Source organism: Marmota flaviventris, chromosome 12 (assembly GCF_047511675.1).
Source record: "Marmota flaviventris isolate mMarFla1 chromosome 12, mMarFla1.hap1, whole genome shotgun sequence".
NCBI classification, from domain to species: domain Eukaryota; kingdom Metazoa; phylum Chordata; class Mammalia; order Rodentia; family Sciuridae; genus Marmota; species Marmota flaviventris.
In genome coordinates, this window is record NC_092509.1 from 105,745,622 (window position 1) to 105,769,560 (window position 23,939).

A 23,939-nucleotide genomic window follows, 5' to 3' on the forward strand; every position below is an offset into this window, starting at 1 on the left:
AGTTCCCTTTGAAGAAATCTGACATTTGATTCACATTTCTATTGTCTTTCATAAACACTTTATCACATGGATAAAGGTTATTAGCCCAATTATTTGAATTTATACCATTATTTTGTTTTTGCTATGATGAGGCTCCATCATAGCAAAAACAAAATAATGGTATGAATTCTTTTGTTCTCATGGAGATGTACTGATATGATTCATTGCCCTGAAATGAAATGTGGGTAAATAGCAAGCTGTATTTAAGATGAGACCTTTGCTTTCCAAGGGTTTAAGAGCACTTTTCTTGAAGGCAGGGTGACTGACCCAAATTACCTTTTGAATTTTTTAACACAGCCCAAGAATTCCAAGTATTTGTTTAGCCTAAATATGCCTTATAGATAACACTTTTAAAGGTATTGAAATAGTACTTTATTTTTAAGACTTACATAGTTTAAGAATACTTGTGGATGAACATACATTATCTGGTATTGGAATTTGATTCATTTTTTTACATTTTTTATATTTGGAGATTTGCAAATGTCATCAGATATATATTTGAATAAAATTTATGGAAACAAAATGTCATCAAATCTTGGCTATTTAAACTTTGAACTAGCCTTGGGGTTCAGGTATTTTATATGTAAGCAGGATTATAGTATTGGGATATAATAGTATATGAAGGAATTAAAAGAAATTGAAATTAATAAATGCTAAAAATGCACCTCTTTCCTTCCCTCATCCCAACTGGAGCAGTGAAGTGTAGAATAATGTAAAAAAGCATCCCTTTCTCTCCTCTGGCTGCTGTTGCACTGCGTGCCTCTTGCTTTCACCTCTGCTTCTCTGGCTATTTCTTTTGTCATTCTGACATCTTCTTAAAAGAGGGTGCTAAAATATAGAGCTGGCATTCCCCAGGTTTCTGTCTGAGGACCTTTTTTTCTCATTCTGTGCACCCTTTGAGGGAATTCTGTGTATACCTGCCTGGTTTCTGTTCTTGACTAAAAGGCTCAGGGTCACTCCAGGTAAACTGGGTTAACTGGGATGCACAAAATAACCACACAAGAGGCTGAAATACCTTTTTCTTTGGGGTCGCTGTGTCGGTTGGCTCCTCTGACCTTAAGGGTCCGCAGAAAGAGAGAGAGAGAGAGTGAGAGAGAGAGAGAAAGAGAGACACACACACACACACACATGCATGCACGTGCAGACCCCTTTTATTGAGGAGAAGCTATTCAAATGAGGCAAGGTGTCAGGTTTCAGGGGGCTGAGTCTATCTTCATGATGTCCACTGTCATCAGGTTGACTGACATCTAGGTAGGCCACACCCAAGGGCACAGTAAATAAGGGGACACACAAAAGGTGTTTCCATGGAACATTCTATCCCAAACAGGGTAAGGGGTTATATTACAGAGGAACAGGTGAGCGTAGCTCCACCCGTGGGGCTGTAGCAAGACACACCCATGCATGAGACACCTTCCCTGGAACCCAAGAAGGCTGGGGAAAACTCTGTCACATTTCTGCGACTGAGCTCCTCAGCATCCAGCCAGGGAGTGTGACTCAGTCACATGCAAGGTTGGTCTCCCACATATACCCATGATTTCAACTATATGTTGCTTTCCAAGATTATATTATCAGCCCAGCTGCAAAACCATACATTATAAATTTTTTGTGTCTTTCCATGTGGACTTCACATAGATACTTAAACAAATTCAAAATTGAATTAATTCTATTTTATTGAGAAACCTCCTTTTGAACTCCTAAGCTTCATATTCACTTAATCACAGTCTTGGAATAATATGGATTCCTTGTCCTGTTTGTATTTTAACCCAACATCCAGAAGGGAACCGAACTTTACCCATATACTTACCTCCTTTGGAAATCTCTTATTTCTCTTCTTTTCCTCCTTCACATTACATACCTTGTACCTTAAATCATCTTTTTATCATCTTTTGAACTCTGTTAGTCTCCACTTTTCCCTCCAAATTATTAACTGATTGAGGATAGGTAAATTCAGTACATGAAGTATTTGTAGGTTTCTCTGTTCGTGTGGTTTCTTTTGGTTCTCTCTATGTTGTTCTTTTCCTGTGTGTGTCTGTATGTGTGGTTATCTTTATGATGATGGCTGCTGTTTGTGTGCAGGGGGTGTTGTGTATGTGTGCACTGTCTATATATTAAATATTGGAGGTACAGAAATAAGAGAATTTTCTCCCTGAGAAGAATTGTGTTGCTTCTGCCTATTTCCTGTAGGCATTAGCAATCTGACCATTATCCAGGTTCAGAAATTAAGTTCTGAAATGCCTATGTGATGTGAACATGTGCTTTTGGTTTACATTCATATTATAGCTATGGGTCCCAAATTATTTTAGGGAGGATAACCTATTGGATTCCATTCCCCTCTCCTAGTAATATAGTATAGATTAAAGTTGAAATTTGTCACACAAATACTGGCACATCAAAAGCTGCTTTCATTCTCACTTTCCTGGCACCCCTATTTTTTTTAAAAAATTGTCCTTGTAATTACTTACTAACTAGTTAATTCATCTTTACTTTGAAAAAAATGTTTAAAAAGTATCCTACCCACTTTTTATAAAAGGGTTTTTTTCTAGTTGTAGATGGCTACAGTACTTTTATTTTATTTATTTGTCTTTATGTGGTGCTGAGGATTGAACCCAGGGCCTCACACATGCTAGGCAAGTGCTCTTAGCCACAACCCCAGCCCCTCACTTTTTTGTTTTAGTTTTTCAGTATAGGGATTGCTCTGAGTAACTTTGTCATTGTTGCCAATCCGAAGCCTTAGCTGTATTTAAGCAGCATTATAGTATTGGGATTTATAATAGTGTATGAATGAATTAAAAAACATTGAAATTAATAAATGATAAATGAATTTAGTCCATATCACAGGCTGCCTTATGATAGGATGTTTTCCTGTATTCATGAGGGAAGCACACACTTTATGCTCACAAAGAAAACAAAATAAACCATAAATTTAGACTTCGCTTCCCAGGTCTGGTGGTGCATGCCTATAATCCCAGTGACTCAGGAGACTGAGGCAGGAGGATCACGAGTTCAAAGTCAGCCTCAGCAATTTACCGAGGCCCTAAGAAACTTGGTGAGACCCAGTCTTAAAATGAAGAATAAAAAGGGCTGGGGATGTGGCTCAATAGTTAAGCGCCCCTGGGTTCAATCCCTGTTACCAAAAATAAATAAATAAATAAACAAACAAACAAATAAAATGTAGACAAGAAGCTGGGAGAGGTCCACCCCTGTAATCCTAGGTGAGTTGGTAAAAGTCTGAGGTCTCCTTGGTGGCATCTGAAGAGACCAGCCAAAGGGCAGTAAAGGCTGAAGATAAGGCTAAGGACTTTATTATAAAAGGAGCATCCCAAAGAAGACTGAATTCTCAGTCCCAGCAAGGTTCTATTGGTTTTAGACTTTTTAATTTTTTTATCTGTGATGCTGTGAATCAAACCAGGGCCTTGCATATGTTAGACAAGTGCTCCACCACTGAGCTACTTCCCCAGGCCAGTTTTAGATTCATGCTGCTTCTTGTTCACAGAAATTGATGACTTTTAAGTGAAAGAACTTTGTGCATAGGGGAGGGAGTGGGGAGAAGAGGCATGGGGGTAGGAAAGATGGTGGAATGAGATGGACATTATTACCCTAGGTACATGTATGACTGCACATGTGGTGCAACGCTACATCGTGTACAACCAGAGAAATGAAAAGTTGTGCTGCAGTTGTGTACAATGAATCAAAATGCATTCTGTCATATGTAACTAATTAAAATAAACTAATTAATTAATTTTAAAAAATAAAAAAAGAAATTGATGACTGTTATTATCTTATATTTTAAGAGTTAGGGTTTGTGAAATATTCTTCTAGCGTTTAATGCAATTTTTAGGTTATGTTGGCTTATAATGGTTAAATAAGGTGAAATAAAAAGCAAAGACTTTCTTTTTTTGGTACCAGGGATTGAACCCAGAGGTGCTTTACCACTGAGCTATATCCCCAGCCTTTATGTTATGTTCTTTTTGTTGATAAAAATAGCTTAATATGAAAACTGTTCTCCTGTATGGATTCCTTGAATTAATGCCAATATTGTCAGAACAATGAAGTGGAAGTAGCAGCAAGTCTTTATCATGTAGATTGAGTTATTGCAACTGGTCAGGTTTTTATCTTATACTTGCAAATATTATTCTTGCAGATTTGGTGATGGTGCACTTATTTAATAATAGTAACACTATTTATGGTGGGTAAAGAGCACAGACCTAGGAGTCTTCTGAGCTATGTGTTTTGTCCTGAAGATGAAACTAATCATTTGTGTGACTTTTCCATATTACCTCTTTAGGCCTAGTTTCCTTATCAGTAAAGTAACATTGAGATTATGTCCATCTCCAAAATTCTGTTAATTCATAGACTTCAGAGAGTATATTGCTCTGTTTTATGCTCTTGGAAGGAAGCATGATTTTAAAAGTCAGCATGGTGCTTGCTATTTGTATACATCGTTGGGTGAGAGGACATTGAGCTCTTTGTGCATCACCCATTATATGAATAAAGAGTCAGAAGAAGAATTTATAATTATTTTTATGTGGAGCTGAGGATGGAACCCGGTTCCCACCCGTGCTAGGCGAGTGCTCTACTGCTGAGCCACAATCCCAGCCCAATCTGGGATGATTGTTAAGGAAACTACCACTCCTTGGGTATTTTTAAAAAAAACCTGAAAAACTGTGTTTATTTTAAAATTTATTCCTTATTTATTTATTTACAGAACATTAGCCCTGATTAAACCAGATGCAGTAACAAAGGCTGGAGAAATAATTGAAATAATAAACAAAGCTGGATTTACTATAACTAAACTTAAAATGATGATGCTTTCCAGGTAATTTTTTAAAATCATTCTCAGTTATATAATGTCTGATTTCATTTGTTAAAAAAACTTACCTATCTTTCCTTCTATTGTCTAAAATTTAAAGAAAGCTCTTCACTGAATGACAGAGTAGAATAGTAATTTTATCAGAATGAGAAAAATAAAACAGGTTATCAGATGCATAAATAATCATTTGAACTCTAAACAACTGGGAGTTGTCAGACAGTTCTTATGTAACGCTCTATTGTCTTCCACAGCCCTGTCTGCTTCTATGACATTAATGGTTGATAGTTACAATATGTTCTTAATACATAAGAATGACATACTGTATTTAAGTGATAGACGAGGAAATGAATGTGATTATTATAGGTTTTCAATATTGATATATTTGGAAGTATTTGTATTTATCTCTTCTAAGTATATATAATGGGTAAATATGTCTGCTTACTACTGGGAAAGCAATCCAAGGTATCTAACCAGACATTTTCTAAGTAATTTAATGAAAATAAAACTTATTCTACTTAGCTTTATCAAAAAATAAAGTAACTCTAATCTCATGATAAAATGGTGTTTCTCCCTTGGGAATGGCAAGAAAAATATTCACAATGTCCAAGTAAAGAACAGAGAAATGGGACAACTTCTCCAAAGAAACTGAAAAACCACTGGGAAGAAGTGCAGTATCTTTCTATGACATTGGACACTTGTTTTTTTTTTTTTTTAATTTTCATACCCAGTAGGCAAAACAAAGACGGAAATATTCCAGAGGATGTAGAAGGGAGGTGGGGCATCTCTGGGGCAGAGTTCCGTTTCCCTGGGGTCATATTCTCATTGGCTGAGTGTGACACAGAAGGGGCCTGTGAGTGGCAGTTAGGCAGAGCTGGCTCCAGTATTCTGTAATTCCATCAGTTCTTTTCTTTGGTTTTGATCTTTTCTTTGGTTTTGGTGCTTTCTTTTTCCTTCAAAAAATCATTGGTTCCTGAATTTCTATTCCGTGGGTCACTTGCATTTTCATCTCTGAAAACAGGGACAACAGGAAACAGTGAACATTCAACCTAGCTTCAATAGGTGTGATCCTGGAAATGCTGACAAAGTGCCCTTAGTTTTATCTCAACAGTGACATGTTTAAATTTGAAAGTTTTCTCCTATATGAAATCTCCCTGTTTCCATGTTATGTAGAGGCAGAGGCTTACACTTTAGAGCAGTGTCTATGGCCAGATTGCTTGCAGCTATGGCACTTTCTATGCATGTGACTCTGAACATTCTACCTCGGTACTTGTTTTTTTCATCTGAAGAATGGGGATCATGATAGTATGTGTAGCTTAACGTGGTACAAGGGCTACATGCATTTAATGTCTCTACCTCCAGTGTTTTCATAGCATGGTGTCAAATGTCCCATGATAGGGATGCTGCTTGTTTATCACAAAAGCCTTGTAGCACATTTTAAAAAAAAAAATCAACACTTTAGGAACACCACATAGTATAAATTTGTAGAGTTTTTTTGGAACCTTGAAATTTGTTAATTCCATCTATGTATTATAAAACTCTTCAGCCTTTGGAATGCCACAAATGTGAGCCCTTCTAATTATTGTCTACACAAATATTTGTTCCTTTGTTGCTGTGTACTCCCTTTTCCCTTAGTCAGGTGATCATTATCTGTTATCAGACCCTTTATACTGGTCCTTCTGGAAGCCAAGTTTCATTGTAAACAAACATTCTTGTGTCCACAGTGTCATAATAGAGAGCTTCCAAGTCGCCCTTTCACCTTTCCTTTAGTTGGAATCTGACTCTTCTCCAAGGGCTTCCATTTCCTGTTAGCCCTTTTGTGTAGGCTGTTCACTCTTGAATATTCCTGTGTCATAGGATCAGGATGTAGCATCAATACTTTATCTCCCTCTGAAAATCTCCACGCTTTCACAGAACAGCTCGTTCTTGGAAGGCCATGCCATACATTGTCCTCATTTCCATTCTTCAGGTCACAAACCCCACATTTATTCAGTATTTGGACATTTGGCTTGTAATCTTTGTCTCTGTTGGTAGGGATGACTTCACGATTTCTGTGAGTGATCATCAAGGTGGTTGGATTTCCCCATCTCAATGACTGCCACCATCTTTTCAGTGACCTACTTCCATGGCTACATCTTTTTCTTAAAGCATGTCCTATGCATATCCTTTTCTTTGTACTTTCCCTGGGTAGTCCCATCCATGTTCATGTCCATGTCCATGTCCATATAATCACCTGCTACTTATTTATAGGTGAAATGCAGGTATATCTCTAGCTCTGACTTTTCTCTATTACCATCAATCTGAAAATGATCCTGGATTCACCTGATTACCCCCCATTTCTCACATCTACCTGATATTTAAGTCTTCTTACTTCTGATTTCTATACATCTTTGAGAGCCTTTCCTTCCTTACAATTCCCATTGCAGCTTAGCATAGGATCCTGTTCAACTTGTAAAAGCATTTAAATATGTTACTGGCCAATTTGCCTACTTCTAAAGTTAATGTTCTTTAATGACTCTTGATAGGTTACTCCTTACCCAAGATTGCTTCCTTCTACTCTGGATATTGCCAATAGAGTGAGGCTTATCAGTAGAATGGAAATCTGAGCACATCTCCATCCTCTTAAACCTACAGTGGTTTCCCATTGTCTGCTGGAGAAAACAGACTAGCTCTTTGGGGGAGTACATAACACCCTTATTCATCTGACTTAACCTATTTTAGTAGGCTCACCTCTTGCCACTTCTTAGGTTTCAATTACTTGAATATGCCTTGGCTCTTACCTTAGTGCCATGATATCACTTAGCAGTGTGTTTATCAGAATAGATAATATGGTTAAGTGACACATGACAGTGTGCCTTTTTCTTTCTTTTTTTTTATGACAAGGGTATCAAGGATAGGAAGGGAATTACAAAGTTACAGTGCTATTCTTTTTTTAAAAAAAATTTATTGGTTTTTGTTTTATATATATATATATATATGACAATAGAGTATATTTTGACATATTATACATACATGGAGTGTAACTTCCCATTCTTGTAGTTAATTGTATATGACGTAGAGTTTCACCAGTCATGTATTATATATGAACATAGGAAAGTTCTGTCTGATTCATTCAACTGTCTTTCTTATTCCCATCCCTTCTCCCTTCCCTTCATTCCCCTTTGTCTAATCCAATGGACTTCTATTCTTACCTACTCTCGCTGCCCCCTACTTATTGTGTGTTAGTATCCACATATCATACAGAATATTGGACCTTTAGTTTTTTGAAATTGGCTTATTTCACTTAGCATGACAGTCTCCAGTTCCATCCATTTACCAGCATAATATCATTCTTTGTGGCTGAGTAGTTCCATTGTGTATATATACCATATTTTCTTTATCCATTCCTCTGTTGAAGGGCACCTAGGTTAGTTCCATAGCTTAGCTACAGTGAATTGAGCTGCTCTAAACATTTATGTTGCTGCATCACTGTAGTATGCTGATTTTAAGTCCTTCGGGTATATACAAACGAGTGGGAAAACTGGGTCAAATGGTGGTTCCATTCCAAGATTTCTGAGGAATTTCCAGAGTGGTTGCACAAATTTGCAGTCCCACCAGCAATGTATGAGTGTGCCTTTTCCCCTACATCCTTGACAACATTTATTGTTACTTGTATTCTTAATAATCACCATGTAGCTTTAATTTGCTTTTCTCTAATTGCTAGAGTTGTTAAATAATTTTTCATATATTTGTTGGTCATTCGTATTTCTTCTTCTGTAAAGGGCCTGGTCAGTTCCTTTGCCCATTCATCAATTGGGTTATTTGCTTTTTTTAGTGTGAAGCAGCAGGCAGATCAGAAGAAAGAACTAACAAAGGGTTGGGTGGTGAAGATGCTAAACCCTTTCTGTCATTTTATGATGAAAAAGCTTTCTGGTGCCCTCTTGAATTATTGCCTCTCATCTGTTATTCACTATAACAGATGAAGTGATGTGGTCTCTATTGAAAAGAAACATATTAAAAAATACCTCATTGGCCTATTACAAAATGAATTTGCACATATATGTTATGTCAGTTCTACACACACATACTCAAATACTCCCTCTGGCTGTGGAGACATTATAAAAATATACTACACAAGTACAGAGAATAACAAGACATGAGAAGGGGGAAAAAAACTCACGTGTTTCCAGAGCCCACTACATGCCATGACTAAATTATTTATTCCACAACAATATATTGTACTAGATGTGACCACCTTCATTTTACATATGAGAAGAACAAGTTTAGCATGGTAAGGTCAAAGAACAATTAGGGAAAGATAGGAAGATCTGAACCCAAGTCTCTGATTGCTTATGCTCTTTCTACCACTAACTGAAAACAACAACAAAAATCTAGACAGTAAAGAGTTCATAAAAATGTGACATGCATATATCATACAGCTGCTTAAAATGGGGTAAAATTGATATCTGAAAAACTCAAACAAGAAGTAAATCAGAAGAAGCAGTAGAAGAGTACTAAAATGATGAATTCCAAACCATTCAACACATACACAAACTTAACTACTACCAGGGAAAAGAACAACCACTATCTTTAATATAAGTGAAAAGGACTCCCTTAAGTATTTTTCTCTTCCAACCTCTAAAATTGAAGCCAGAATGAGAGTGTGTGAATTTTCCTCCTTATTCTTATCTAATTCCTTATACAGCTTAGAAGGAGATAGATATTAGCAAGTGCATCACCATCTATAAGAGTTTTATACTGGTTTTATGAAGAAACTCACCATTATTTCACAAGGATTTGTAAATTAATTTTTATTTTAATCTTCTTTAAAAATCCTGTCACATCAAAGGCGCCATAAACATACATCGGAGAAAAGATAGCCTCTTCAACAAATGGTGCCAGGAAAAGTAGAAATTCATATGGAGCAGAATAAAATTTAACCCCTCTCTCTTACTCTGCCCAAAACTCAACTCAAAGTGGATCAAGAACCTTGGCATCAACCAGAGACCCTGTGTCTGCTAGAAGAAAAAGTGGGCCCAACTCTCTATCATGTCAGCTTAGAAACCGACTTCTGCAACAAGACTCCTAAAGTAAAGAAGTAAAATAAAAAATCAATAACTGCAATGATATCAAACTAAAAAGCTTCTTCACAGCCTTCAGATTGTATGCTGGTTAGGATGCTAGTCTATCAGCTTGCCTTAATAGTGTGATGGGGTCCCTAACTTAGCTGAGGAACCTGGACAAGTTGTCTTTGATTTCAGCTTCATCCCAACATGAGTAGTACTTCTTGTATTCATTTTAATTTTACATCTTAACATAGAAATGACTCATGCTTGCAAAATATTTAAAAGGAGGGGAATTTAACAGTCTACTTGGTAAAACATCATTAATTAATTCACACACTGAGATATGTGTATTTAGAGGTTTTCATCTTTTTTTAAAGATAAGCTAAAATAATAGTTTTCTTACATAATTCTCAACTGTTGTCATTTTGATTATTTTATAGGAAAGAAGCAACTGATTTTCATGTAGACCACCAGTCAAGGCCGTTTTATAAGTAGGTATTTAACTTGAGACTAGTGGTACATAATGGAGAATATCTTGGAAAACTAAAGTTATACATGTATGTGTATGGGAGAGTTCTACTAGGGATTGAACCCAGGGGTGCTCTGCCACTTGAGTTATATTCCCCAACTCTTTTGCTTATTTTTATTTATTTATTTATTTTTAAATAGATGGACATAATACCTGTATTTTACTTATTTATTTATTCATTTTTATGTGATGCTGAGGCTTAAACCCAGTGCCTCACATGTGCTAGGCAAGCACTCAACCACTGAGCTACACCCTAGCACTTATTTTTTTATTTTGAGACAGGATCTCATTTAGTTGCTCAATCTGGCCTTGAACTTGCAATCTTCCTGCCTCATTCAGCCTCCCTAGTTGCTGGAATTACAGGCATATACCTCTATACCTGGCAAGAATCATATTTTATAATTTAAAATTTTATTTCATGAGAATAAGCTGTCAAAAGGACCAAAATTACATCTTGGCAACTGCACAGAGTTCTTTTCTAAGAATTATTTTCTTTTATTAGATAACAATTTTTTGTCTCAGGCCAGGCATAGTGGTACACATCTGTAATCTCAGCTACTTGGGAGGTTGAGACTGGAGGATTGCAAGTTCAAGACCAGCCTGGACATCTTAGAGAGGCCTTGTCTTAAAATTAAAAAGGACTGGGGATACAGCTTGGTGATATAGTGCTTGTCTAGCATGTGGGAGGACCTGGGTTTAATCCCCAGTACCATAAAAAAAGAATTCTATATGTTCATCATTAAATAGCTGAAACTTTAATCTGAAGGAGATGATTTAAGTTACGAGAAGCATAGCTTTCTTGAGTGAATTAAAAATGTAGTAACGATTATATTGATGGATATTTTTGTTGTGCTTTTAAAGTCTCTTACTGTGGTCATCTTGTATGTATAAAATATTCATAGAACCCTTATATTTGAACTTAAATAATTTGATATATATTTTATTTCTTGAAAAATGGCAACTAATATATATTAGAAACAATCTGTATCCTGAATATTTGCTATATAATTAAGTTTAAGTGAAAATGGTACACACTTAATTATTGACATACAAAGGAATGCTTACATTTCTAATAAGGATAAATGTTATTTTACTCAAACTGCTACAACAGACATGCCATTTGGTATCCTACACAGAGTAGTATTTTTAAAGCTTTTTACAAGAAAATTACTGTTACAGATTTTAAAAAATATTTTTATTGGTACATATTAATTATACCAAAGAGTGGGTTTCATTGTGGCATATCTGTACATGTATTTAACCTAATTTGATCAATTTCACTCCCTAGTACCACCCTTTGCCCTCTCCTGCTCCTTCCTCCTGACCCTCATGCTGTACCCTATGGTCCCCCTTCTATCTTCATGAGACCCTTTTTTCTTTAAATTCCACATGTGAGAGAGAACATGAGACTCTTATCTATCTGATTTTAGCTTATTTCACTTAACATAATTCTCTCTGGCTCTGTCCATTTTCCTACAAATGTCATGATTTCATTCTTTATGGCTGATAAAAACTCCATTGTGTGTGTGTGTGTGTGTGTGTGTGTGTGTGTACGTACATACCACATTTTATTTATCCATTAATCTATCGATAGACACCTAAGATGGTTCCATAATTTGGCAATTGTGATTGCTATAAACATGGCAGTGTATGTATCTCTAAAGTTTCTAACTCTTTTCTTACAGATTATTTTAAATCAAACCTTATAAAATTTTCCCAAGTCTTGTTTTATATCCAGTTTTCTAGCAGATTTGTAGAAATTATTCTTATAGGTTCTTTTATTTCACTTTGTATCAGTGGATTACAAATCCTAGTTTAATGTCTTATATGTAATTAATATGCAGTAAAGTTTATTAAATGAATGAATTAACTAGTTGCCTAGTATTGGGAAAGATGTAATTAAAGAATATCAGCAGTAACTGGATATAACTTCATGAAGCAATATCTTATGATATACTCTTCTCTATGTTATTACATGATAAACTCATATTCTTAGAATTCTGCATTAACAGGACTTTAGATAATCAATTTCTTGTGGGAGAAATCTTATAGTATAAATTCTGATATGCAGTAGGGTATCATCAAATGCTTATTGAATGGATAAACATGGGTGTGCTACCTCTATTTGGGCTCCTTAGATCTAATGGTTGGTTTGCAGGGGTTTTGGGGGGTAGGTAAGGGCTAGCAAAGTATGTGCTAGTGGGTCCCATGGTCTTCTTAGAGTAGAGGGTGAATATCACTTCATACATGCTATTTCTTAGGAATAGTCTTTAAAATGAATTGGAGTGGTGAAGTACTGAGGGAGTTAGGTAACATGGGAGTGTATGTATCTCTAAATTAGACAGGTTACATGGTACGTGAAGGAAGGAATTGTGTAAAACAGTCCTAAGTTAATAGGCACAAGGACTGTTACTCTCTGTTCCTCCCTCACAGTCCTGTTCTCTCTCTGATTTGGATGAGAGAGAAACATGGGCTCACCCTAAAAGCATGCTTCTGTCTGCTTACCGCAGTAGTGAGGATACTTACTCCTTTCACAGTTAACCTTGTCACTGCTGTGTTTGTACATGTGGAAGTGGAAGTATAAAATGCGTTACTTTTTTTATTCCCTGGGGGATGGTGATTCATTACTAGATTTTTAATCAAGAACCTCTGTGTATGCTTTAATAATTTAATATAGGAAACTCAGTAGCTTTTGTATAATAAATATATATTTCTTGAAGACCCATTGACACCCTTTTTCTTTATCACTAAACCAAGTCAATGTTTATTTATAGAGAGTTCTTCATCACTCTTTTTGAATTCTGATAGTTCTGTGTACACACACACACACACACACACAGTCAATGAAATGGTCTTAATCCAATAAAAGTGATTTTTTTTTTTTTTGCTAACACTAATTGATTTGACATTACTACTATATTGATTTTTAGTGAATTGGGCTACTTCAAGACACTTAGTTTATGAAAACCTTATTCTGCTCATATAAAGCTCATTACTCCAACAATAGTTCTGAGATTGTAATATTCTTGTCTATGTTGAAATATTCAGATTTAAATATGTCTGTGTGGTTAAGAGAGAAGTCTTAAGTTGGCAAAAGCAAACCAATCTTTTCCCTGTTTTATAGTGAGATGATCCAGTTTATTACAAGTGGTCCTGTCATTGCTATGGAGCTTTTAAGAGATGATGCAATATGTGAATGGAAAAGGCTGCTTGGACCTGCAAACTCTGGGGTGGCTCGTACAGATGCTCCTGGAAGCATTAGAGCCCTTTTTGGAACAGATGGCATAAGAAATGCAGCTCATGGCCCAGATTCTTTTGCTTCTGCTGCCAGAGTAAGGTTTTAAAAAATATTTTAATTGTTAGTTTGTGAAATGTTTTATATCAAAGTAAAGCATGTCTGCCATTGGTGATTCAGGATGGCTATATACAGCTGATCTGGTACTGAGAACACCTTTTACATTGGGTCAAAAGATGTGTCAGTGATGTTTCCTTTGTGAACTGGTGGCCTGGTCATTCTCAAGATGATGCAATTAAGACTTATATTTCTTATTCTAAAGACTTAAATTACTGAGGCTCACAGTGTTAGATCTCTTGGATTCATGTATGAATACTAGTTCATGGGAAGTAGATATTCAAAAAGAAGGTAGCATTTGATTCAGCCTTTCTTTGATTAAGAAACCAACAGTAGGAATCAAAGAAAAATACTGTGGCTGGAAAATGCAGCATGTATGAAGAAGCAAGAACCACAGCTCTTAACAACAAATCGAAAACATATATGTGGCCCCCAGCAGCTTCCCCTTGACCTTGATCTCCTGTTAGAAACTGTCTATAATTTTTTTTCTTTTACTGTCATGTTTCATGTTTCATTATTTTCTGTTTCTTAGCTGCCTTTGACCACTCATTGGAAGCAGCCATTCCAGTTTGGCTTTGTCCCCACTATTCCACAGAAACTGCCTTGACTGAGATAACCAGTGTCCTCTTAATTTAAAAATCCAAGGAAAAATTGTGCATCTCTTACCTTAAACATTATCTCTCTGCTACATTTGACACATTTGAGGGTCTCCTTTTGAATACTCACCCTATTTTAATTTTGTTATATCTCACTGTTGATGTTTTTCATACCTTGTAGACCATGATCCTTGTCTTGTTAATTGGTTTTTCTTCCTTCACTTTCTTGTCTTTTTAGGTATTAGTATTATTCATGCTTCTTTCCCTGGTTTGTTTTTAATCTAGCTTTAATTTTTAGTCTTCTGGACTATAAAATAAGGCAAGAGTTGCACCTGCATCATGGAGTTCTGAGGATTAATGAACTCACTTTAGCCGTTAGCATAGGGCCTCAAACATAATATTTAATGAGAGATAATAACCTTTGTAATTATTATTAATATTTAACTTTTATGGTGCTCCCCAAATCTATATCTATATATTCTACTGGACATAATGCCATTATGTAGTCATGTACCACATAACAGTGTTTATGTCAGTGATAAGTCACATATCTAACTGTTGTCCTATAATATTATATTGCTATCTTCGTTGATGTAAATACACTCTGTGATGTTAACACAGGGATGAAGTCACTTAATGAACATTTTTCAGAATGTATTTATCCTGTCATTTAGCAATGTATGACTGTACAAAAACCAAGAGTAGTTTTGATATGCTTGAAATAGGCAGTCAGAAAAGGTAATGTTAAAAGAAATCACCATTCCTATGGTAAAAACTATGTCATAGCTTTAATAAATTGAACAAGAGAGATGAGAACAAATCTTTATGGAAAATTATGAATAAAAGACTTGAAGATATATACTGTTCATAGTTGGAAAGAGTCAGTTTCATTGAGATATCAGTTCTCGCCAGGTTGATCCTATAACTTCAGCATGAATTCAGTCAAAATGCTAGCACAGATTTTCATGAAGTTTAGCAAAATGTTTGGAAGAATCAAGGGCCCAAAACAGTTGAGACAATTTTGAAAAGGAAGAAGAAGGTATGGTAATGATAAGGTAGGACTTCATAAAACTGGGGTAGTAGCAGTAAAAACAGTGTAGTACTAGCATGGGAGTAGACAAGAATATTGATGTAATGGTCTAGAATGCTCAAGAAATTACCTACATGTCAAGGGAATTTAAATATCATTATGAATCAGGGGGCAAGGGTTAAATCTATTAGTTGTAAGTTTTGCTAGATAATTTTATATGGAAAAAATATAAACTAATTGCTTAAGTCACTACATAGGGGTTCTCTTTAAATCTTCAGACTCACATCTAAGTGATCCATTCAAAACTGAACTGACCATAATTCACCAAATTATTTCTTTGGTATTCTGTATATTACTAACAAAGACATATAGTACTCGTAGTCTTTCTTCTACATTCTGCATCCTCCAGATTCAATCAATTAAAAAGTCTCATAGATTTCCTTCTAAACATTTTCTTCTTTTTTAAAAAAATATTTATTTTTTAGTTTTAGGTGGACACAATATCTTTTATTTTATTTTTTTGTGGTGCTGAGGTTTGAACCCAGTGCCTCATGCATGCTAAACGAGTGTTCTACCACTGAGCCACAACCCCAGCCCCTAAACATTTTCTTGAATTGCCCCCTCTCTCTCCATTCCCTCCATGGCTCTACTGTTTCTGACCTGGTCTTCTGTTACAGCCTGGTTTATACTTTTTTCATTCAAATACATCTTCCACATAGATTTCAGAATAAACTCTCTTAAAATCCTCATGTTTCCATTGTCATGACTGCTGAAAACATTCCAGAGTCTTCCCAGAGTCAAGTTTGAGCTCCTTAGTACGTTTACCATGCCTTTGAGTGATACCTCTCCTTGTCCCTTCTCCAGCCTTGCATCTTGCCTCTCTGTCAGATCCGCTGACAATCTGTAATTCTTGGTACGGCAGAGATGCTTAAGAAAGACACACACACACACACACACACACACACACACATTCAGTAGAAAATGAGCACCGTCTTTACTTTTTTCTCTCCTTCTTTTATACAGCATTGTTAATTAAAACAAGGGGAAAGAAAAACATCCTTTCGACAGCTTAATCCTTACAAACATGGATAAACATTCTCAGGAAAACTTTGTTTATGGTCACAGTGCTCCATATTTCTTATCAATTAACTTCTGGTTAGTTATTCCCAGGCAAACACACACACACACACACACACACACACACACACACATATAAATTTTACACTTGGCAAAACATTCTTTTCTCTTCTTAAGACAGCAACAAGGACACAGTTCAAAGAGTTCATACTTTCTCACAGAACTCCTTGTTTTGCTAAGCACAGCAAAACTTAACTGTTTGTGTGCTTGAGCACACAGTTCCCCCTTAAATAACAATGACGGCGATTGCGCCTGTCTTAGGTTGTGAACCATACTGCAACATTCTTACCCGTCATGGAGGACTTCAATTGATGGGAAATGTAAGCCTCTGTCTTAAATTGATATGTGCAGTGATTCATCTTACCCGTCACTGGCAACAATCATCCAAACCGTCGGGAGGCATATGAAGTCACCACAGGAGGACGAGATAAGAGACAAGTGATATACAGCGACCAATGAAACAAACAAGTATAGACATGCCAAATATCAAAATCACACATATCATTAATTGTTTTAACCAGGAAATATTAGGAAGTCAAGATGTTAACCATGAAAATAGTTCTTCATTTCCTTCATATTGTCTGATATTATCAATCATTTCTTTCAAATGATGAATTTCTGTATCAATAGGAACACTGTTATCTGTCAGATTAAAGCAACACATATTTTTTACTTGAATACATTTTTTATGGTGTAACAATAGTAAATAATCTATAGCAGCTCTATTATCCAAAACTCCTTGTCGTAAAACCTGCTGTTCTTCATTCAACAAGGCTAGAGCAGTAGATGTACAATTAATGTTTTTTGTCATTACACATGCCAATTTCATAGCTGTCTTATAAGCTCCTACTGCCAATCCAGGGATCCCTACAAGGGAAAAAGTCAATGCATCAAACTCTGCTTTAGATAATAAGTTTATATCGTCCTTACAGTCCGATGTTAGTGTAGCCATTCTTTATAAGCGACAAGAAGGATGTTCAGGAAGCAAATCACCAATGGAGGGAAGGAAAACTATGAGACGACTAAGACAGCAACGTGTTCCATGAGTCATATTTGCCGGTATGTAGTTGAATGTATAAGTTCCACAGGGAAAAAAACCAGCCTCTTGGAAGTGGCACATGTCCATAACTTGAAGGAACCGCAAAGGAATTATTACATGCAAAGGAAGGTCCCATAGATCTACATTTAATTGCACAATTATGAAACTCAGTGCAGGTGTCATTATCTGTTACAATAACAGTAGTGGTTATAACTTGAACTGCATTTCGGGGTAGGCGATAAGAAGGGGTGCTCCAATTAGAATAATCAGCATAAGTAATAGTTTTATCAAAATTGGAGAAAAAGGTCATATTTTTTTATTTCTTCTGCTGGATGACAGACAGGTAGTAAACAGGAACCCAATATTGCTCCCAAATGGACATCTTGTTTTAGGTAGATATTATCAGTCCCTGCCAATTGAACCAATATCAGCCATACATTGGTTTTATTGAAAGAGGCAACTTCCATAGCTCCGAAAAGGAGAAAAAAGGTTAGGGACAGCATCTATAAGATATAAAACAAACCAAAGAGGTAAAAGCATTCATGATGTAGTTTTAGAAGAGTCAAACCATAAAAAACGAGAAGGAATCCATCGAGGTCCCAGATCATTTTGCGGAAAAACACAGGCAGCTCCTTTTCCCCACATTAATGCAGGATCAGGACCCATCCATTGTCCTGTTAAAACATCTTTCCACCTTACAAGTGGATGGGCTGTTTGTCCCTTAGCATGCCATAAGCGATCTGCAGCTGTCAGTTTTGTAGCTGGGTCTACAGTTAAAAAACTTAAAATAAATAATACATGTGCTAGACGAGAGCGGGGACTGCCGCTACTCCCCCCTTTTGTTTTTGACAGATATGCTTTAAGAGTTTGATGAGCTCGTTCTACTAAACCTTGTCCTTGAGGGTTATAAGGAATATCTGTCGTGTGTTTTACATCATAAGTGTGAAGAAATCTTGCAAATGATGTACTAGTATATATTGGTCCATTATCCGTTTTAATGTGTTTAGGGAGACCCATAATAGATAAAGCTTCCATACCATGAGCAATTACATCTTTGACCCTTTTCCCTGAATGAGGAAATGAGAGTAAGTATCTATAGACACATGAACATACGCTAATTTGCCAAAAATGTTAATGAGTAACATCCATTTGCCATAAATGACCCTGTAAAAGGCCTCTAGGATTAATGTCAAAATCAGGAGAGTGTATCTGTGTAGAGCAGAGGGAACAATCGCGAATAATTTGAGAAGCTGCTTCACGAGAACTTTTACAATGATAAGCTAAAGAAGAAGCATTAAGATGAAATTGAGAATGTAAAGTTTGGGGATCCATAGACAGAAAGGCAGACATTTTGGAGGCTAAATAAGCGGCAGCATTTTTCTCACTAAGTGGTCCTGGTAAAGTTGAATGACCTTTGTGTTTAATAGAGAAACCTTTAATTCTGTTACTCAGTGCTGGATAATCATACTAGCAAACACCAAGCCTACCTGTGTAGGTTAGGAATATCTGTAGGCCTTAAACTAAAACCTTCTGTCTCTGGCATCTCCTCGTCTCTTTTTATAGTTATCAGACATTTCTGTCTGAGAATCCTTCTTTGTAGCCTCCAGTCTTACTTATTTTACTTATCTCAGGCTCACATAAGGTGTTTACCTTAAATTATTATTATTATTATTATTATTATTATTATTATTACTAAAAATGCCCAGGAATGGCTGTGTTTGGGTTTTAACTGTCTTTACTGAGTGTTTAAGGTGAAGCAGTCAAACTGACTTTTGTTCCTATCTATTGTTAACAGTCAGCTGAGTTTTTATGGGAGTCATCCCTGGGGAAACTTTACAGCACCTTCTCAGTTCTGCTAGTGCCATTTGCGCTAGGATGGGTCCAGGTCTAGCTTGACCATGTGGCTTCCCTTGGAAGCATCAGGGATGTCTCCCTTCTCCAATGACCCTCCTCTTCATAGCAAATGCACTGTTTGGCTTTCTGTTCTCCAGTGGTCTCATTAATCTCCCTAATCGGGAGGTTATGTGGCCCAGAGTTGCAAAGCTCTTTAGAGAAGTTCCCCTGTTCCCTGGATTCAGATTGACTCAGAGGGTAAGAGCCAAATATTGTTTTTCTTGACCCTTTTGATTTAACTTTAATTTTAAATCTTCATCTTAAACATCCAGTAAATAAATTTTAACAGCCTTATATTAAGAGTACTGGGCTTTAATGTCTATAACTTTATAATTATTTATCTTTTTTATTAATTGGGGTCTGTATTATCCTGTCTGTCTTGTAGGTGATGGCTTATTATCTTAAATTAACCCAGGCTGTGTGTTTTTAAAGCAGTACCTGTAAAACATTAACAGGCAATCTTTAGACCATTTATAAGAAAACTACAAAATAAAATTAACAAGAGTGAAAACATATTTAGTTTGTGTAATAGCTACTTTGAATTTTGGCTGAGTTAACATTATATCCCCTGTTTGAGATCTTAGTAATCTTGATAGAAAAAAAAAAAAAAAAAACCCAGCTTTTGAATATAACTTTAAATGAACTAAAATCTGGCCTTCTGCTTTTGTAGTCATTCTCACATGTAGTAAGATGGGACCCAGAGCCTTATCTCAAGTAACGCAGGGCTTTTTATAAATCTTAAGTGTTTTAGTTCTTAAGTTGATCTTTGTCTTTTAAATATCATTTTACAAAGTTTACATAAATTGTTTGAGGTCACTTGAACATTAGCTAACACCATAGGATATCACATTTAAAACATGAATTAAAGAAAGGCTGAAAATTTTTAACCATTTGTGGAAAGGTAGCAAAATATTTTGTGCTTATCAATATTAACCTTTACATAGATTAGGCTCTCATTAACTTAAAAATACATTTAAATTATTTCCCAATGTAAAAAGTAATATAAAACTTTTAACATATCTTATCGATAACGGGTAAATAAATCCCCAATATGTTTTTTTTTCAGTTTTCAAAATAAATTTTATTTACAAAAGAGGTAGAGGGCTAGACTTAAACCCTTTAATCTATTGTCAGAGTCACAGAAAACTTACAGGTTAAAAATAACATATTGCAAACTGAGAACATTCAAACTGTGTATCATAATAAAGTGAGAAAATGTTTACTGTTCTTCTGAATAGCTTGAAGAAAGCAGGTTTTTCCTTATAATTAAAAATTGTACACAATAAATTAATAAATATGTAAATATCAGAAAAACATGGACCTTAAATTTCCCCTCATTGAGTCAGTTTGAAAATGTAGTATTTTTTTTTCCAAGAAAATTACATATACTTTGTACTGGGAAATATATATGTCCACCATAGGTGAGGCACCAAATAACTGGCTACTCCAGTGACGGTTTATGGTGGTACACATGCAGTGGTTCTGTTTGAAGGGTACAAATGTGCACAACAGAATAGACTCTCTCTAACCAAGGTTTAGCTAGTTACTACAGAAACCACAAATCCAATGCAGATAATCTGTCCATTATCACCCAATATGTTTTTTTAAGCTTAAAATTACCATACAACCTTAGAACACCAGCTTGATATAATGCTCTCTTAAAGCTTCTACTTTACAGACTTGTATACCTGGAAGATATGAGCATATTAACAGCATCACAATTACATTGATGTTTTTATATTAACCAAGTTTAGCTTTTAAAGAAGTGACAGTACAATGCTCTAAAATAACAGTTCTTATTTAACCAGTTGTTTAATTTTTATGGTTACTTGCTCTAGAAAAAATAAAACTCAATAAACACAATGTTATGGGTAAACATGTTTTAAGAAATTTTTGTCTTTGTAACACATGACTGATTGTAAAAACAAACTTATACAGACCTTAGTAAATCAATCAGATATCTAACAAAAGTACTCATGAATGAGTAATCCCATATTAAATTTACTTTACTTATTTTATCAAAATATTAGACAAGTATATTGAACAGTATTAGTTTTTTTTTGAAGGAAAAGTCCTAGAACCAAAGTATATTAGACATTTTATAGACATTAATATTTTATTAGTTTTTTTTTGAACACCTAGAAAAACTTGTAAACTTAAATTTAAAGACATTTATTTTTATCTGTTTATTAAATTTAAATTGAACCATTTTAATCACGTGAATTAAAGATCTTTGGATCCATTTTTTAAAATTTTTATGAGCGCTCCTTATATATGTTAATTTGTATATCATATATATGATATATGGACATATGCACATATGCACACAATTCACAAAATTTTATATTTTACATCTGTTTTGTCAACAGATACCATACTATGATTTACTATCCTTGTCCAAATCATATATATCCATATCATATACAACACATAACACAAGTGTGCACACATAATACAATAGTAAAGGCCTTGTAGCTTTTTGCAGGTGAAATCTCCATTGCAATGTTTTTTTTAAAAAAACTCCACAGTTGATTACAAATAGAACTGATCAGAAAAACATTAACCTAAGTCTGTAGGATCAAAATCATGAGCTCAAAAAAATACAGAATCTAAGAAAAAGCAAGAGTCCTAGAAAAAATGACCGGCCAGTAATTAGTAAATACCATACAATGTACTTTTTTTTTTTTTCCTTAGGCCTCAGATCAATCTCCTACTGAGCTTGCAGGCTTCTTTCATTTGCATTTTAATGTAAGTTTTGACTGAGGTCTGGAAGGAGCAAGGAAAACTGTTATTCTGAGCAGACACCTCATGTATAAGGCATTTTAACCATAAGTCATAATTTTTAGGTTTGAATGTTGAAAATTATGATATAAGTTTAAGACACAATTCACAAAATTTTATATCTTTACATCTTGTTTTGTCAACAGATACCGTACTATGATTTACTATCCTTGTCCAAATTAATGCTCTGGTATACACAGTGACATTTTTTTAGGCTACCCAATTTAAAAATTGGTGAAAAACCTGAATGATAGGGAGTTACTTGCCAACTTGGAAGTAGAGTTCTTTAGTTTTCCATCCTAAGTATTTAAGTTCTCTGGCATGAATTATCTGAAATCATAAACTAAACAATTACCTAAACCCAACTTTTAACTGCAAGATTGTGCAATGCTTCAAAAACCCATTTAGATAAGTAGACAGACGTAGCATAATCCTTACAGTTCAGGGAAGGAAGGCGGGAGTTCCCCGAAGCAAAATAGGGCTTCAGCAGCTGCTGGGAGTCCCTCAGTCCCTCCTTTCACTTACAGGATTAGCTCCTCTTTTGTAGGTGGTGGATCCTCTGTTTTTAATTTAGAAGCATCAGAAATGGGGGCCTCATCATCTGAGGAATCACTTTCACTTACTGAAACTATTGATTCCCTGTCCTGAACCTCCATCCAAGTTCCCCGTGTCTGCTGTAAAAATTCACACACTTTTACATCTGGAGATAAAAGTGCATCTTTTACCAACTTCCACAAAGAAAAAGTAGCTACAGGTGAACTGCCCGGACCCTTTTCCCTTAAATATTTTTGCAAATTTTCTTTTACATGTTCCCAATCAGGAACCATTAAATTCCCTGAGTGCAAAAACCAAGGAGATGCAGTTTTAATAGCAAGCATAAAAGCAGAAGCTGTTTTTCTATTAATTACAATTCCTTGCTCCTTAAGCAAAGTCATAATTGCCTGTAGCATTTGACTTCTTGAGAATTTCTGATCCCATGGTACCTCTCCCCTTCACTTACCTTTGCCAGTAAGGGGACTCTCTGCTGCCCACCCAGGGACGCCACCTGTCAGACCCGCTGACAATCTGTAATTCCTGGTACAGGAGAGATGCTTAAGAAAGACACACACACACACACACACACACACACACACACACACGTGCGCGCATTCAGTAGAAAATGAGCACCACCTTTACTTTTTTCTCTTCTTCTTTTATACAGCATTGTTAATTAAAACAAGGGGAAAGAAAAAACATCCTTTCGGCAGCTTAATCCTTATAAACATGGATAAACATTCTCAGGAAAACTTTGTTTATGGTCACAGTGCTCCATATTTCTTATCAATTAACTTGTGGTTAGTTATTCCCAGGCAAACACACACACACACACACACACATATATATATATATATATATATATATATATATATAAATTTTACACTTGGCAAAACATTCTTTTCTCTTATCTTCTTAAGACAGCAACAAGGACACAGTTCAAAGAGTTCATACTTTCTCACAGAACTCCTTGTTTTGCTAAGTACTGCAAAAAACTGTTTGTGTGCATGAGCACACACCTCTCCCTGTGTGTGCCCTGGTGTTCTTGCTCAGTTGCATATGCTCACTCTGCCACCTTGCCTTGGAATTCCATCTCTCCTTATACCTAAGTAATTTTTACTTGTCCTTTAAAATTCAACTCAGAGTTCTTTAGAATT

At 35.6% G+C, this 23,939-nt stretch overlaps 1 protein-coding gene across 5 annotated transcripts in view; it reads left to right on the forward strand.

Moving 5' to 3' along the window:
• The window catches only part of Nme7 (NME/NM23 family member 7), a 181,594-nt gene that overhangs the window by 45,691 nt on the left and 111,964 nt on the right, over positions 1-23,939 (forward strand). For 4 of the 5 annotated variants that reach the window (XM_071600338.1, XM_027922838.3, XM_071600337.1 and 1 more), the window contains 3 exons: positions 4,745-4,855; positions 10,332-10,382; positions 13,545-13,752. In XM_071600338.1, coding sequence (XP_071456439.1) covers positions 4,745-4,855; positions 10,332-10,382; positions 13,545-13,752 — 370 coding nt within the window. The remainder of the gene's footprint in view (positions 1-4,744; positions 4,856-10,331; positions 10,383-13,544; positions 13,753-23,939) is intronic. The other variant, XM_027922839.3, reaches the window with a different exon arrangement.